Source organism: Episyrphus balteatus, chromosome 3, assembly GCF_945859705.1.
Source record: "Episyrphus balteatus chromosome 3, idEpiBalt1.1, whole genome shotgun sequence".
Taxonomy (NCBI): domain Eukaryota; kingdom Metazoa; phylum Arthropoda; class Insecta; order Diptera; family Syrphidae; genus Episyrphus; species Episyrphus balteatus.
The window spans coordinates 126,130,107-126,146,313 of NC_079136.1; the positions used below are offsets into that span (position 1 = coordinate 126,130,107).

The window sequence follows — 16,207 nt, forward strand, 5'->3', positions numbered from 1 at the left end:
CATCTTTTTGAACAAGACAGATATCTTGTATTCAGATAGCTTGACAAAGCAGCTACAAGAAAAAATATGTTAATAGTGAAAAGATAAAATTATTTTATTTGAGCAAATTACATTTTTTCTTTTTTGTTGTTCCACATAGTCTAAGAGCTGGCAACAGATTTTTTGTGTGAGAGGTTATACTAAATCCCAGTCATGGTGATGACGAAACTGATCGTCTGCCGACAGACGAGCTCAAAAACACGCATTTTTAGGGATTGGGGTAACCACTTAAAAACAATTGTATCCTATTGCCCTTGACTCCCTGATTGCAAAAATACATGTGACAGAAGTTTTTTCCGCACCCAAACACCGGGCAGACGAGCCCTTCGCGAAAGCTAGAGCTTGGGGTAACCACTTCAAGTTAGTCTAGATTTGAAAAAATAAAACTTGGAAACTTTGAACAAAATTAAATCTAACGAAAACTAGTTTTTTTTTTTAATCTGAATAAAATGGGCATTTAATTTTTCATCATGCGTTATGTCGAGTGATTCCTTACAGTTGAGTAACTGACAGTTATATAATTAAAACTTCATTGGTAAAAATGAACACTGTTTTACAGTTCTTCAACTTATAGCTTAGCTTCGAATTATTGACCAAGCGTCACGTCACGGTGGCTACACTGTGCTGTGCCCGAACTTCAACGACTAGGAAAGTGAAAAAAAACTTAATCTTTCATTTGCACTTACTAAAGCTTTCAACGGATCTTCTTTGAAAAGGGAAGATGCTTATCTAGGAATTTAGTGTCGAATTCCTTTAAAAAAATCGAGTTTGAGGTTTGAGTTTATCATTTTTTATTCTTAATAAAAAAAAAAAATTTGTATCAAGATCGCCTCAAATACGATTTTTTTTAAAGGAAGTCGACATTAGATTCCTAGATGAGCATCTTCCCCTTTTATTTATCGCCTTTCTTACACACTAAAATCCTACATATTGCATTATTACCTGTGGATTCTACTAAAATAAAAAAAAAACTATGAAAAACAATTTCACACACTTGTCAAGTTTCACCAATAATTTTGGAAATTTATACATATAATAAGAATGACAAAGATAGTAACAGGCGCAAACAATTTTTTTATAAACTTTTTTTTTTATTCTTATTTTTTGTTTTTTTTTTTTTGTTCTTGGTTTTTCGTTTACAAAACTAATAGCGAAAAATTATTATTAATATAAATGTCGTCTCATTAAAAAAATGTAAAATAATTAAATCAAAAAAAAAAAAAATAAAATCAAAATAAAAATTAAAATTAAAACAAAAAAATATTTAGAAAAAAATCTCAAAAAATTCAAAACAAATTTCAAAAAAATATAAAATAAAAAAAAATCTCTCTCTCTTGCGAAACAGCTCTTTTTTGTTTACTTCTTTTTCTTTTTTCTTTTGTTTAATCTACTAGTTACTATATCATTTCATTTTATTTAAATTTTTTTTTAATTAAACAAAGTAAGTTTTACAAGCTATGACTAAAAAGATAAATACAATAATTTTTGTTTTGTTTTATTTTTCATGTTAAGCGTTTTAAAATTAGAAAAGAAAAATAAAAAGTTTAAAATAGACAAAAACAAAAAAATAAAAATAAAACAATACTTGTAAAGAGAAAGTAGCATATCAGAGCGTTGGAAAAAATTGTGTATATTTTTAGCAATAGTATTTTTTTTTTTTTATTTTTCATCATCATCAAACGGGAATAGAAAAAAATATTAAAAACACTTAGCTAGAGGGAAAATATAGATGTGAAACTATCTAAAAAAATAAAATAAAAATACAGTGGTTTGGTTAATATAAAGAAAGAAAAAATGATGTTTGCCAACAAGATTAAAAATTATTGTAAAAAGGATTTTCTTGTATTCTATTCTTGTTAGGTATTTTGTTGACAAAAAAAAAAAAATGCAAAAAATTTAACCCACAACTCATAGCGTTTTTTTTATAGTTTTTTTCATCAACTTTATATTTTAGCGCAATTAATTAAAGGAAATTAACAAAAAAAAAAGAAAAAAAAATCAAGTATGAATTTGTACAAAGCAAAAACACATGAGAAAAATTTGGGAAATCTTATTTTTTATTGATATTTTTATTTTATTATTTTTTTTTTTTTTGTTTTTTTACTTTTTTTTTTTGTATTGTATAAAACGGATGATGGCCTACGATTAAAAAGAGAATATTTTATTTATTTTTTATGGACTCCCCGCGATTATCATTATTATTTTTTTTTATATTATTACTTTCTTTATTTAATTTTTTTTGTTTGTGTTTATTACATACAATTAATATACTTAAAAAGTTTTTTTTCTTTTTTTTTTTTGTTTCGTTTTTTTTTTCCTTTTGTCGCGCTCAGCAGCAAATGAAAAATAATACACATTGATTTTTTTTATGTTTATTTTGTTTTTATATTAAATATTGTTGTTGTTGTTGGTTTTTTTTTTTTTGTTTTTTCTTGTATTTTTTTCGTGATTTTTTCTTCTGTTTCTTCTGGTATCAAATGATAGAACATAAAAAGCGATACGATTCAAGAGTAGTTTAAGATTAGCAAAAGTTGACACAACACATCGTAAAAATTATAAATGATTTTTATTCTCACAATTGCAGTTTTTTTTATTATATGTTTTAGATTGTTGTTTTTTATTATTATTATTTTCTGTTTTTTTTTTTTATTTACTTATTTTTTTTTTTTATTTTATATTCCATAGCAGATATTAAAATTTTAATTTTTGTTCTAGTACCCACAAGTAATGAGATAATCTCCAAGTTTCTCTACAATGGAAGCAGCCTGTTGTGGCTGTACAGGGTCTTCATAGATGGAAACAATAACAGCTGCAAATAGACACAAGAATGAGAATATAAAAAAAAAAAATTAAAAGAGAAAAAGGAAAATGAGAGACAAATATGAAAAAAAAAAAAATGCATTTTGAGTATGAACAAAAAAACACGTTAATCTGTTTTTGAAAAATTAAGTCGAACGACTACAAAACGGGGCTACGACGACGAGACAACAACGACAACGACAATGATTGTTAATGCCATTAATGGCAATCGAATCAAATGGAGGGCATACATATGTATTCTAGAAATCACATCTCAAGCCGCAAGGTTATTGCCATAAATGATCTTTTCATTATAATTTATTTCAGTGTTACAATAACAACAACACTAGCAACAGCTATCAAACACACAAAAGAAGAGACAAGAGATGAATTTATTGAAAGATTTAAATTATATGCCCCATCATCATCGCCATCATCATCGTCAATATCATCGTTAGCCATGCTTTTTTATAGTTTATTGACCTTATAACGGTCATACGACTATCATCAAAGAGGTTTCAAGAAAAACCGGCTTATGATAGTAGCCGGTAGTAGGTAATTGGTGTTAATAATAAAGACTTTTTTCGAATTATTTTTAATTATTTTTAGATTTTTGTTTTTAAAATGTTGTATGTGTACAAACCTTGTTGCGTTTTCATACAATGGACACCGCTTCGTCCTAGTTTGGCACGTATTACGCGGTCAGTTCCAGACAGATAAATGTACCTCTGACCGGCTAGCGTAACTCCGCCGCTGGTGAGGAGTTCCTGTTTTTCAAAACCTTGAACCAATTTTGCTAGTTCGTCTTTTGTCACCTTAAATTTGAAAAAAATACAATATTATAAGTTTTATTTATAGTTAAGTTTAAGATCAAAATAAAATATTTAAAATTTATCCTCTAGCTGCTAAATTTTTTTTCTACTTCTTTTTTTCTGATACAACAGAATATATTTGGACTGCGGTAAGCAACAAAATGTAGACATTTTTAACAAATAAATTAAAATTAAATTGACACAAATTTTATATTGTGTAAAGAAAGCAGATAATTACAAGCGAGCCCATTTGAAAAAAAAAAGGTAGAGATACAACGGTAACAAAAAATTATGACTATTTATCATTGTTGATTAATTTTTGTATATTTTTTTTTATTATTGATAGGTTCATTAAGAAAAAGTTATGGTTTATGGTAACTGGATAATGTAGAATTTGTGTTTTCTTAAGAAATGTGACAGTGAATCGGATTAAGTTTCTAAAATGGTTTCAACACAAACAAAAGAAAAAAAATTAAGATAATAAACATTTGATGGTTTGGCATACATTTCATCAGAATTGTGATCATTGGTGTTTATATAGAATGCGGGATGGACTTTAATAAAAGATCAAATAAATAAGGCAAAAAGTTTACTTAAGTGTTAGTTTACAAGTTCAACAGAGACATTTTTAAATGTAGAAGAGCAAAGACTTCAACTATAAAATAAATTTGTGACACGACAACTCATAAAGAAGCAAGGCAGAGTGACTAACAACTACCAACCATTTTTCTATGCGTGTAATTAATTTGCAAGAATGGAAATCGGAATGGTTTAGCAGAGATGCACTTTTTCACGATAATGATACTTTTGGAGACTTTGTCGATTCCTCGCAATTGTTCCCGTAATGTAAACACCCTGTTATTAAACAGATAGAGTAAATTATTACAGTAAGCTCAAGACACTTCTTGCAGTACTTAGAGCAATCAAAATTTTAACAGAGCCTTGAGGTAAAATTGAAATTAAACCATTTAGTGAAAACCAGTATTCAAAGAAAATTTCCAATGTTTTTTTTGTCTTTATGACCTTTATGATCAAACTATAAGCCCCACATGTTTGTCAGGGTTTTGCTAATTTTGACGGCCAGTTTAGTGTTATTGTTGAGGTATTCTTACTCACACGAATAACACAAAACGCAGAATTACTCTGGGAATGTGTCGGTTTGGGAAAGCAAATTAAATCAAAACTCTTTACTCGGAAGAATCAGTTCTTGCTCTACAAAACCTTAACCGGTTGGACTTTATTGCTTATTGATCGATAAGCAGATTAATGTAAAAGTTCATCTGATACAACAAGGAAATTCCTGAAAACTTCTCGATAAAAATAAAAAACAGTGTAACCATAAACTGTCAACACGATATTTATGTGCAAGAATATTGGTGGAAAAAAGAATAATAAACTTTCTCCAACTATCGTAAATATTCATCAAAAAGGTTACCTGTAACTAAACGAATAGCCTTTAAAAGCATATGTTTTTAATCCTTCTTTTTATGTACTACTTAATTACTTGTGTTGTGAGTACCTGCGGAAAACAAGGGATGAAATAATGATAGGTATCGGAAGAAAATAAAGACACGTAATTTGTTATTAAATGACTTAACAATTTCAGTCAGAGTCGGTAACCACCTCTTTAGAATTATGTATTTGGTTAATCGATGGATTTAGGGGACTTTTTTCAAAATGCATTATTTTTATTTTTCTCGAAAATCTTTAAAAAAAACTGATTTGTAATTTTTGGTATCTAAATGTATAGACTTGCTCATTGTGAACTTGTATCTGTAAAGCAAAACTTGTTTCGAGACTTTGATCCGAAAATATCTGCTTCCGAATGTAAGAAAAAAAAAATAGGTACATATTTCGATAGCAAATAATTCAGCAACCAGACCTCTAAGAAATTTTTGGTTTTCAGCTATGAATAGAGCTCAAAAAGACCTTTCTTTTGATGTATCACTCAATAGATTTGAAGGACTTTTTTGAAAATGTATTATGCAAAGGCAAGGGGTTAACCTTGATTTTTTGTCGAAAATACGAAAAAAAATAAATTTGCAATTTTTTTAAATAAATACATACGCCTGTTCATTTTGAACTCATATCTTTAAACCAAAACTTATTTCGAAACTTTGATCCGAAAATATTTGCTTTCGAATTTAAGAAAAAACAAATAAATATGTATTTGGATTAATTATTTGAGCTTAAAATATTATTTAAAAGTTGGTTCACTTCTCCAGAGCACCCTGATTTAAAAAAAAAGGACTTATAATCACCGAAAAATGCTGTACTTAAAATCCATATAAATTTTTGCAAGAAATTTTAACATAATGAAAAGTTCATCCAAGAACTTGATAATAGTCAAATAAATAATGGATTATGAACTTCTATATGCTCGATTAAACCTCATGACTACCATCAAGCAAGAAATTAGATTCAACAGTCCCAAAGCTTGAATAGTTTTAGGTCAATAACAAGGATAAGACAATTTTTTGGTTCGAAATAGGTAGTTTCGATGAACCAATATATTGAAAAATCGTGGATCTAAGGCAATTATGTAAGGTTTTATTGGTATTTTCTTAAAGTCTAGCAAAAATTCTTTTTTTTAAAGTTTTATTTTAGTTTTGTTAATCATTAAAAAAAAAGTAATAAATAAAAATCATATTCAGTAAAAAAAAAAAAAAATTTGAAAGTTCAAAGCTAAACGACCTTGCAACATCTTTCTATATAATATCATAACTTGTTCTTTAAACTAGATTAATACTTGTGTGTACAAATTTATGCTTCAAAGTTTAAAATAAATTTGCCATCTGTATTCCTCTCTACTCTAAAACTAAAAAGTAGACAGCAAAAAATTCAAGGTCATTAATGCAACAAGTTTGGCATCGGACGAAATTCACGAAATGTTATAGTGATACACAAAACTACTTTTTATATAAACAATAAATATGTTTTTATTATTATCAAGTTTTTTTCTTCTTCTGTTGTTTTTCTTTATCTTATCAATAGTTTATCTAATTTTTGCAAATTTGTGCTATCGAGACAAAAAACCCTTTAGTTGATTGTGTAAGTAGTTATTTCGTATTGAAAGATAAGATTTCTATTCATTAATGAAGAGTTCAACGACGCCATAGTTTCAGTGTAGTTATTTATCAGCCCTATTCTGCTATTCGATTCACGTGAATCGAAAGATTCCCTTTCTTAATCATGTCAAATTGGCTTTGAAAAACTTCTAACTTTCGATAGCAAAGTGTTGTTCCCGTCTGTTTTAGAAATTCAAAAGAAAAATAAATTGTCTAAATTTAATTTTAACCACCTTTTAAACGCTTCTTATTTTAGACTTTCACGTGAATCGAATAGCAGAATAGGGCTGTATATTCAAATGAATGAAAAATAAAAGTGAGGTTATTAATAAGGAACAAAGTTTTTGTATCTTTAATTTTACACTGCAATCTCAATGCACTATTTTTAAACTAGAAAAAAACACCTTAATCCCAAGTTGCAGAGAACAAGTTTTAATTCTGTCTTTGGTATTAATTTATGTTTTTTTTTTTTTCTGTCATCAATAATACCAAATATGAATTATATCGAAATCCGTAAAAAGAAACTTGTATTTTGTTAAGTTGAAACAACAACTTTTCGAATAATTGTTAAGTGTTGTTTAAAAATGAGGACTTAAATATAGATACAAATACCCTTAACATGTTAAGACAAAGTGGTTAGTGTTAGGAAAATTGAATTAGGTACTATTAAGATACATCAGACCATCTGAGACTTAAATCTTAAGGGTACAAGTATAACATATGGTCAGCATGAGGGATCCAGATATACTACATTACTAATAAAACCCAGACTGCCACATGTATTTAAATAGAACACTGAGTAATCCTCTTAAGGTTTGGGTTAAATGAAGACTACCACTCAAGGGAAATCATAAACATTTAACTTCGTAAAAATAACTCATTTATCTTGTTTTTTTTTTTTCAAATATAAAGGTACAAACATAACGATATAGGATTCACCACGTAATTATTATGCGTCATCACTAAAAATAATTTTCAAGTCATTTTTTATGTTGTGATACCTATGACGCACTAAATTTTATCATGAATGGAAATTTAGACCATTCGTCATAAAATAGAAAAAAAAAAAATAAATAAAAGTACCTTTTACTGAATATCTTCTATTTGGAATTTCAGGAATTTCTGTTATTTTGTTTATTTTTTTTTTTTTCTTTTTTGAAGACAAAGACAGATTATTTTTTTTTATGATGGATAACGATTAAATGAAATAAGATTAAAATAAAGATTAAATTCTTGTGAAAAAGATTTTTCGATTTTTCATTGTTTTCGTGAAACTTTAAGATCCAGTAAGGAAAAACTTAACACAGAATCCAAGAACAAATATTTACTGAAAACTACTTCAGCTTTTTTATTTCAGTAAAAATTCAATGATACGATGGTCTGCTAAGTGAGACCAAAGCATATAAGGTGCATGCCTGTTTTAATTTTCTAATTTCCTATAGTCTTTCCATTCATAAAGGTGTGTTATTGCAGTTTTCAAAAAGGTCTAAAAGACCTTAAAGTAAAAACAAAATCCAATTTAAAAAACAGCTGTTTATGTTCACGGCTGACTTTTTGGTTTCTTGTTTCGCTTTGTTTTTTTTTTTTTTTTTGTTTTTTGAGTGTAATATGGAATCATTCTGTATTACAAGTTGACGATGGAGATATGCGATAAAATAATTTCTGGTACTTAAGTACCCATTTTTGTTTTTTTTTTTTGTTTTTGACAGATAATGTATCCGTTTTAGGTCCCTCACAAATAATTAGATAATCAATTATCTCAGATAGCTTACCAGATTGATCTTCTATGCCCAGAAAACAGATTTATTTATCTCATTGTATAGGTTTACTCTGATTAGATTTGTTTAAATTTTCTTTCTATGCACCTAATAATAAAACACTCCTTTCTATTAACGTACTGTTTCCTACATTTCAATAAGGCGAACATTTTATAAGTTTGGTACCTATGTTTTTTATAATGATAATTGGGTATTTTCATTGAAAAGGATGTTTCTTCTTACTTATATACTATTAAGGCTCATTTGCTCATACAGAACATAAATTTGAATCCTATCTTGGTCGTACATGTCTTATGTTCTACTTCGTTTATACTACGTTTTTAAAAAAAATATTTATGTTGAACTTAGCAAGGATTTACTTTCATGATAGAATCGCTGAAAATTTCCAATTCAAAAGTCAAATCATATTTTTTAATCATATTTACTAAATATTATTGACAAATACATATAAAAAATACATTACCAAATTTGTTATATTTTCGCCTAACAAAATTTTAGCAAACAGTTTAAATTTGGAAAATTGAAAATTGAGTTTTTTTTTTTAATTTTGACCATAGGTAGCTAATGTATTTAGTTGTTGCTATATTTTTAAAATTAAAATTTGTTAACCTGTCTTGTAATGTCACAATCTATTAGGATTCGGTGTATCGGGTGTGACGTTTGAAAATCAATTCATTCGGGTTGGATGACGTGCACACTACAGTCTTTCAGTTTAGTCGGTTTCATGAATCAGAATATTAGATTGAGTTTTATTAAGCAACTAAAGAAAATATTTACAATTTTACAAAATTATTTAGAATTAGGTAGATACATTTTTTGCTCTTTTTAACATTTTTTTTTTTTTAAATATTAATAAACATTTTTAAAATGTTTCTTTTAATAGTTTCTAAAGTTTTTATACAGCCTGGTAGGCGGTTGAATGCATAAAATCCCATATACTGAGATTTCATTGGTACTAACATTTTCTCACAGATAGATTGGGCATAAAACATTTTTGATACAAGTATCATAAGGCACATACAAAGTCTTTCCTTAATATTGAGCCAATTCTGTTGAAATTGTACTTGTTTAAAGAATCTACTTTATTGTTTATTTATATTGTTCAAGCAACTTAATATTTATATGTTTGTAAAATAAAATTTTCATTTTTTATTCTTGCTACAATCTTCAAACAAATAAGTCCTTTTATTTAGAAGCTGGAACAAATACATTTCTTATAGCTTTCCAAAAGGTTATGGGCCCAGCATCGCTGGACAATATAATTGCATATTAAAAGAAAATAATTTGTTCAAAGGAATCATGTCGTCGATTCCAGCTATTGAAAAATTAAAAGGACGTGAGAATTTCGAAGATTTGAAATTCGCAGTACAGAATTTTCTGGAGCATGAAGATCTGTGGGAAAGCGTTCTCGGAACAGAAAAAGATGCTAAGAAAATTTCAAAAGCGAAAACAAAGATAATTTTACTGATCGATCCAATAAATTTCGTTCATGTTAAGACGGCAACTACTGCAAAACTGGTTTGGGATCGTTTAGAAGCTGCTTTTGCCGACAAAGGTCTTACACGAAGAGTTGGTTTATTGAGGACTTTGTTGAATACGAAGTTGAAGACTTGTGATTCAGTTGATTCGTATGTGAATAAAGTTATCACAACAGCCCAACAAATAAGTCCTTTTATTTAGAAGCTGGAACAAATACATTTCTTATAGCTTTCCAAAAAATTCAAGGGCTCGACCATAAATTCTTCCAGGATTCTTAGTTCAAGGAGCTGCCATTCATTCTCGGTCAGCTTGTGTGTGGGCTTTCCAAAATCAGCTATAGCGACTTAGTAGCCTTTTACACTAGGCGGGGATATCTTTAACCTCTTCTTGGTTTGATTTGGCAAACAGTTGGTACCTAGGTGAATCGGCGGTATTGATAGCCCTTTTGGAGGAGCTTGGCGTATCCGTGTTAGGGAGAACAGTCTTGTCGTGTTCCTCTGTTGTACGTAAACGCTGTCTAACTTTACACAGAACTCTAAAAATTTTTAAAACAAAAAGTCTATAGGTACCTATGATCTTCAAAAGTTTATTTGTTGTCTTTAACTACACCGAGATATTTAGATTTAGAACTTGGAACCCGTTTTATCCAAAATATTTTTTTGTTTACCAATAAAATCATAGGTAGGTACATTACCTAAATATTATTAACATTAATAAAATATACCTACCTATACCAAATTTGTAACATTTTCGTCTACAGTTTTAATTTGGGAGTGTTTCCTTTATTTTGACCATAGTTAGTTGATAAATGCACCTATCCACATCAATTGTGCCTAACTAATTTCATCATCAAATTAAACTCATTTAGCAAACAAAATTTTAAAACGCCCTAGCCCCAAAATTGGGTATCTATTTTTTTTTTTTAAATCGTTTTTGTTAAATAATGTAGGGTAGCGCTAGGTAGGTACATAATGTTTTCAAATCATCAAACCTATTCTTCTTGAATAAAATTTAAATAAAAGATAAAAAAAAAAACACAAAATTCGCAAGACGCGCCCTGCGCCTTAGAAGTTCTTTTATACCAATACCTAGTTAAGTATTGCTCTGTTGGTTAGGTTCTATTTCCTTTTTATTTATATTTGTAGTTAGGAAATTACCCTGATAATATGTAAAAGGAACCCACAGATGACTAATTTTTACAAATCAACTAGTTAAGAAACGAAGGAAATGAAAACGAACAAAAGACAAAACATCCTGTAGTTGTCGCAAGACACAAGATACATATCTATTATAGCCACAACAGGACACACAAATAATCTATACTTTCAATCTAAAAAAGGGAGGTAGGTAGTTCTACAAGAAAGATAAACTATCCAACCACGACGGATATCTCTCACCACCAATTTTAACATTTTAACTTATTTTTTCAATTTATACACAATGAAGGTGCCTTATGGCTGGCTGATAGCTGTATAATAATATGTAAAGTAAATAACACACAATCTGTTTTTTGCAGGCACACCCCACCCTGAAAAAAATGAAAAAAAAAAAAAAAATTGTATGTAGGTACAATTTGTGTGTTGTGGCCATAAACAAAGAAGAAGAAAAAAGGATCCCTTCTTTTTTTACACATAATAAAAATAATAATAATAATAATTAACATACAAAAAAAAAGGGGGCGATATCATCGAAGCCGCCAGCTGTGAAAAGGTCATTCAATTCAATTTGAACAGGAAAAAAAAAAATTCAAAGGTCATTTCAAACAAAAAAAAACGATAGCTACATTTTTTCAACACATCTCTCAAATCTTTCAAGTCTCTAAACCGGCTACAAAAAAATCAAGACATTTTTGTTATTTCTCATCTCACAAAAAAGAGACTTGTGGGTGCACATTTTCACTTTCGCCACTGCAAAGTGAAAAATTATGAAAAAATCCATCTAAACATTGTCAAGTTCATAATTTTTATCTCAAAGATATATTTTTTTTTTTTTTGCAAAAATAAACTATTGCCAAGTGTTTTTGTGTATGTATGTTTAGATTTTTAGAAGAAACAAAAAAAAAAAGCCTCCTCTGGCCGTAAATCATCATCAACACACATTCGAGCAAAAAAAAAAAAAAAACGAATCCAAGAATATGAATTAAACAAAAATATGTTCATCTCAGTCTTTCGCATGTTTGTAGTACTTGCGCGACAATCACAGTTCTCATAGAGACACATCTTCAACACAAATACAACTCTAATTTGGCAGCCATTTTATATTAAATTTTTTTTGCTTATATATCCATTTCCACTCACTCATGCAGGCGGCCCACAGCACAACCCACACTTTTCTTTTTGATAAGAAAATTTTATACCAAAAAAAACCTTCTTTTCTTTCCTTTTATTTTGAATTCGCCGCAAAAATAAAAGACAAAAAAAAAATGCAAGTTGGGTACAAAGAGAAAAAGGCAAAGCTCAAAAAAAAAAAAAAATATGACAAAGACAAAGAGAGAAGAAAGAAAAGGAATCAGCAGCAACTTTTGGAAAAGTGATTCATTCTTCCAAACAAGTACATAGTCCGAGGCGAGTCGGAATCGACGAGAAGGCAGTAAAAGAGTGCTTGGGGGGACGACTGACTGGCTCTGGCTCACACGTCCATGAGACGTATCTCATAGGTATATGTACTCAGAATCGGCGGCGGCGGTTGTATATAAGCGGCTATCAAATGTTGAATCATTAATTCGCGGTGTGGATATCCCACACACCCTTTTTCTCTCGTCCTTCCTACTCATTTAGATATACGTATATAAATACTATATGTAGGTAGGTAGGTATACGACAACGAAAACGGATACGCTACACACCCGGCGAAAATGGGCAAACAACCATCATGAGCGTAGCACAAGGCAGCACATGCACAATCTTTTTTTTTTTTTTTTTATTTTCGAACAAAATTTCGGATTCGACTTTGGCCGTAGAGTTGCCAGATATATTTTGACAAAAGTAGTAATTGAGATGCAAAATCCTAGACTTTTAAGAACAAATAAGGACAGAACAATAGGACAAAACGAATGGTTTTAATAAAAAAAAAAAAAGAAAACGGAAAAATCTTATTAAAATTTAAGTAAAAATCACATTTTTTACCCTTGTTCCCGTAGCTAAATTTTGTTTTCTTATTTTTCCACAAAAATAAAAGAGACAAAGTTTGGCATTTTCTGCCGTTTAATTAGTATATGAGTAAATAATTATTATAATAAACAAAAGATTTAGTAAAATGCTAAAGTCGTTTTAGTTAGTTCCTTAGTTAAGAAACAGTCTTTTTTTGTTTACTTAACAACTTACTTAGGTCCATTTTCTTCACTCGGAGTTGAACATAACTTGAGAATTTTTAATATAAAAATTCTCAAGTTTTGTTCAACTCCGAGTGAAGAAAATGGACCTTAAATGACTAGCATTTTCCTTAATCGTTCAAAATTTTGCTTCAATGTGTTTTACAATAAGGTTTAATTAAGTTACTAATAAAACTGGAAAAGTAAATCTTCTCACAAAAGATGTTAACTATTCTATACAGGACCATTACAATTGTTTTCTTACAGGTTTCAGTGCTAAAGTTACATGAAAAAAAAAAATCGGAAGACGGAAGAATATTAAAAAATATTTGTGTTGATCAGATAATTCATTAAGGCGCAATTTATTCACTCTCCATTATATTTAAAAATCTCCATTAAAAACTTGAAAACTGTCAATTGCATACAAATTTTAAAATTTCCCTTTTTAAATGGTGACTTTAAATTTAATTGAGTGTGAATAAATTGGACCTAAGCAGTAGCTCATACGTTAATTTTTGAGTTTTTTGATTATGTTGGGACAGAATATAAAACAAATTGAGCAAATAATAAACCAAATTAAATACGCCTCGCTTTTTTTATGAACTCTATTCGTTCTTCGAACAAGCATACAAGTAGTGAGATATTAGGGGTTTTTCTTTTTTAAATCGTATTTCTTTTTTGTTCAGATCGTTCAGAGCTTCATAATGTGTGTATCTTTTTTGTTCAGAAATCGTTCAGAACACGAACTACGAGCTCGGAAAAAATAAGACCAAACATTCTGAGTAAAACCTGAACGCTTTACGTCAATGAAAAAAAAACATAAAAATTATGTATATGCACCATCAAAATTAAAATGGCTGCTGAAGCTGTCGGCTCGGTGCAGTTGTTAAATTTTAATAACAAATTACTTCAAACTATGTTATGTTTAATTATTAGAACATAATTTTTTTTCCTTTGTTGGGTTTAACAACTATGAATTGACAAAATGTCATTTGTTGGCAGTTTGTTCTCAAATCTGTTTCAATATTAATTCAGAGCGCTCAGAACACGTTCAGTTCAGACTCTGTTCAAAGCTTTCTTCTGAACTAAAAAAGAAAAAACCCCTATTAAAAGCTTGAAAAGAGTACAATCTCGGACAATTAACAGAAACTATCCCGGACGTCCCCCACACAGCCAAAAAAAAAAAGAGTACATGTTCGGGATAATCCGGACGGATGGCAACCCTAACTTTGGGTTTTCTGTCTTCGCTCTGCCTCTCTCACACCACCCCACCCTTTGTGTTGGTTCGACTTTACTCAACAACGAGAATGACAACGACACAATTACAGAGGAGATATAAAAAAGCAAAGGAGGAAAAAAAGCAGAGGCATCATGCAAGCAAGCAAGCAAAATGGACAAAAGATAAAAGTTTTTCCACGCGAACTCTCCTCACAAAACTGCACCCCACCCCCACACACCCTTAACTGAAAGAACAAACAACAACTATGGTCTATGGGTGAGATGGTTGTTGAGTGAAAAAAACCAAAACCAGAAAAGGAAGAAGAAGAAGAAACAACACCAACAGAGAACAGAATACACACCACCAACAACGATGATAGCAGTAGAAACAGAAACAGAAGCAGGAACAAGGGACATGGGCAAACAAGAAGAAGAAAAAGAGAAAAATGCGATTGCGATACCGGCGTGCTGGCTGAAGCTGGTCACACCCTTGAACTTGCGTGATTCTGATTATCGATGACTATTTAAGACCTTTTGCAGCATTATTATTCCCTAATTAGGCAAAAAGGGAAATTTTATAAGAGAAAACATAAGTTAAAATATACTTTTGGGATCCTCATTAGGGTGTCTCTAAGCTCGAGGATAAATTTTTAAAAAATCTAAAAGAGGAAACCAATTTTTCTTAATTTATATTGAAATTGTGAACTGAAAAACTTACCTCAAAACCATTAGATTGTGCCCAGATGTTTCCATCGTGCCCAGCGATGGCCGCTTTTGAAACGCACTGCGAGGCCAAGAGTTGGTTGTCGACGTAATCCTGCCAGCTCATATTGGATGTGTGTATATTATTTGTTCTATTTTTTTAGAGGAAATTTTAAATACAAAAAAATGCTAAAATTACTAAACTTGCGTTTGATTTGAATTTTTCAAAATTTCTAAAAGAGAAAGAGAGAGAAAAAAGCAAGAGGCAAAAAAAATTTTCACACTGATTTTTTTTTTGTCGTTGTCAATTTCAATACTGGATTTGGAAGAGTTCCTTTTTTCGAATATATATTCGATTCTTTTCGATTTACATAGAAAAATATAATACACACGTCGTCGATGTCGGTTTACAAATACAAATACAATTATACAAGTAAAAAAAAAAAATAAAAAAGAGAATATATGTTGTCTCGTTTTGGCAAATTTAGATGCACGTATATAATAAAATCGCAAGAGAGAAAGAGAAAGCCCCAAGTGTCTTCAGTTTGAATTTATTTTTTTTTTAGTATGTATGTGTATAATGGTATATACATATATGTATTGCACAGAGAAATTATCGGAAATTTTTTGCAGAATTTTTTTTTTTTGAGTAAGTTTTTTTTATATATTAAAATTATTGCAAAATTTATATAGAAAAATAACAAAAACACCTACATTTAATTTGAATGAAAATAGAAATGCTTTTTTTGCAGCAGTGAGTTTTTTTTTGTTGGATTTTAAAATTGAGAGAGAAAACGTTTTTCTTTTTGTGTTAAAGTGAAGGTAGAAAAAAATCGAAAATGGCACACCACGGGATTTTTTTTTATATATTTTACTAAACGAAACTTTTCACGGTGAGATGTCGGCTGCAAATGACTATGGCTGAAACAGAAACTCTACTGTAGTAGATTTTGGATATATTTTTTTTATCTTCCAACGGCGATGATGGAGAAAAAAAAAAGA

General features: G+C 29.5%; 1 protein-coding gene across 1 annotated transcript; it reads right to left on the reverse strand.

The window, feature by feature from the left end:
- Positions 1-1,912: 1,912 nt before the first annotated feature.
- LOC129916846 (profilin) lies at positions 1,913-16,207 on the reverse strand. Its single transcript, XM_055997037.1, has 4 exons — positions 15,920-16,207; positions 15,222-15,357; positions 3,482-3,653; positions 1,913-2,848 (listed from the first exon to the last, which is right to left on the reverse strand). The coding sequence occupies exons 2-4, from the start codon at positions 15,330-15,332 to the stop codon at positions 2,751-2,753; spliced, it is 381 nt and encodes a 126-aa protein (XP_055853012.1). The 5' UTR covers positions 15,333-15,357; positions 15,920-16,207; the 3' UTR covers positions 1,913-2,750.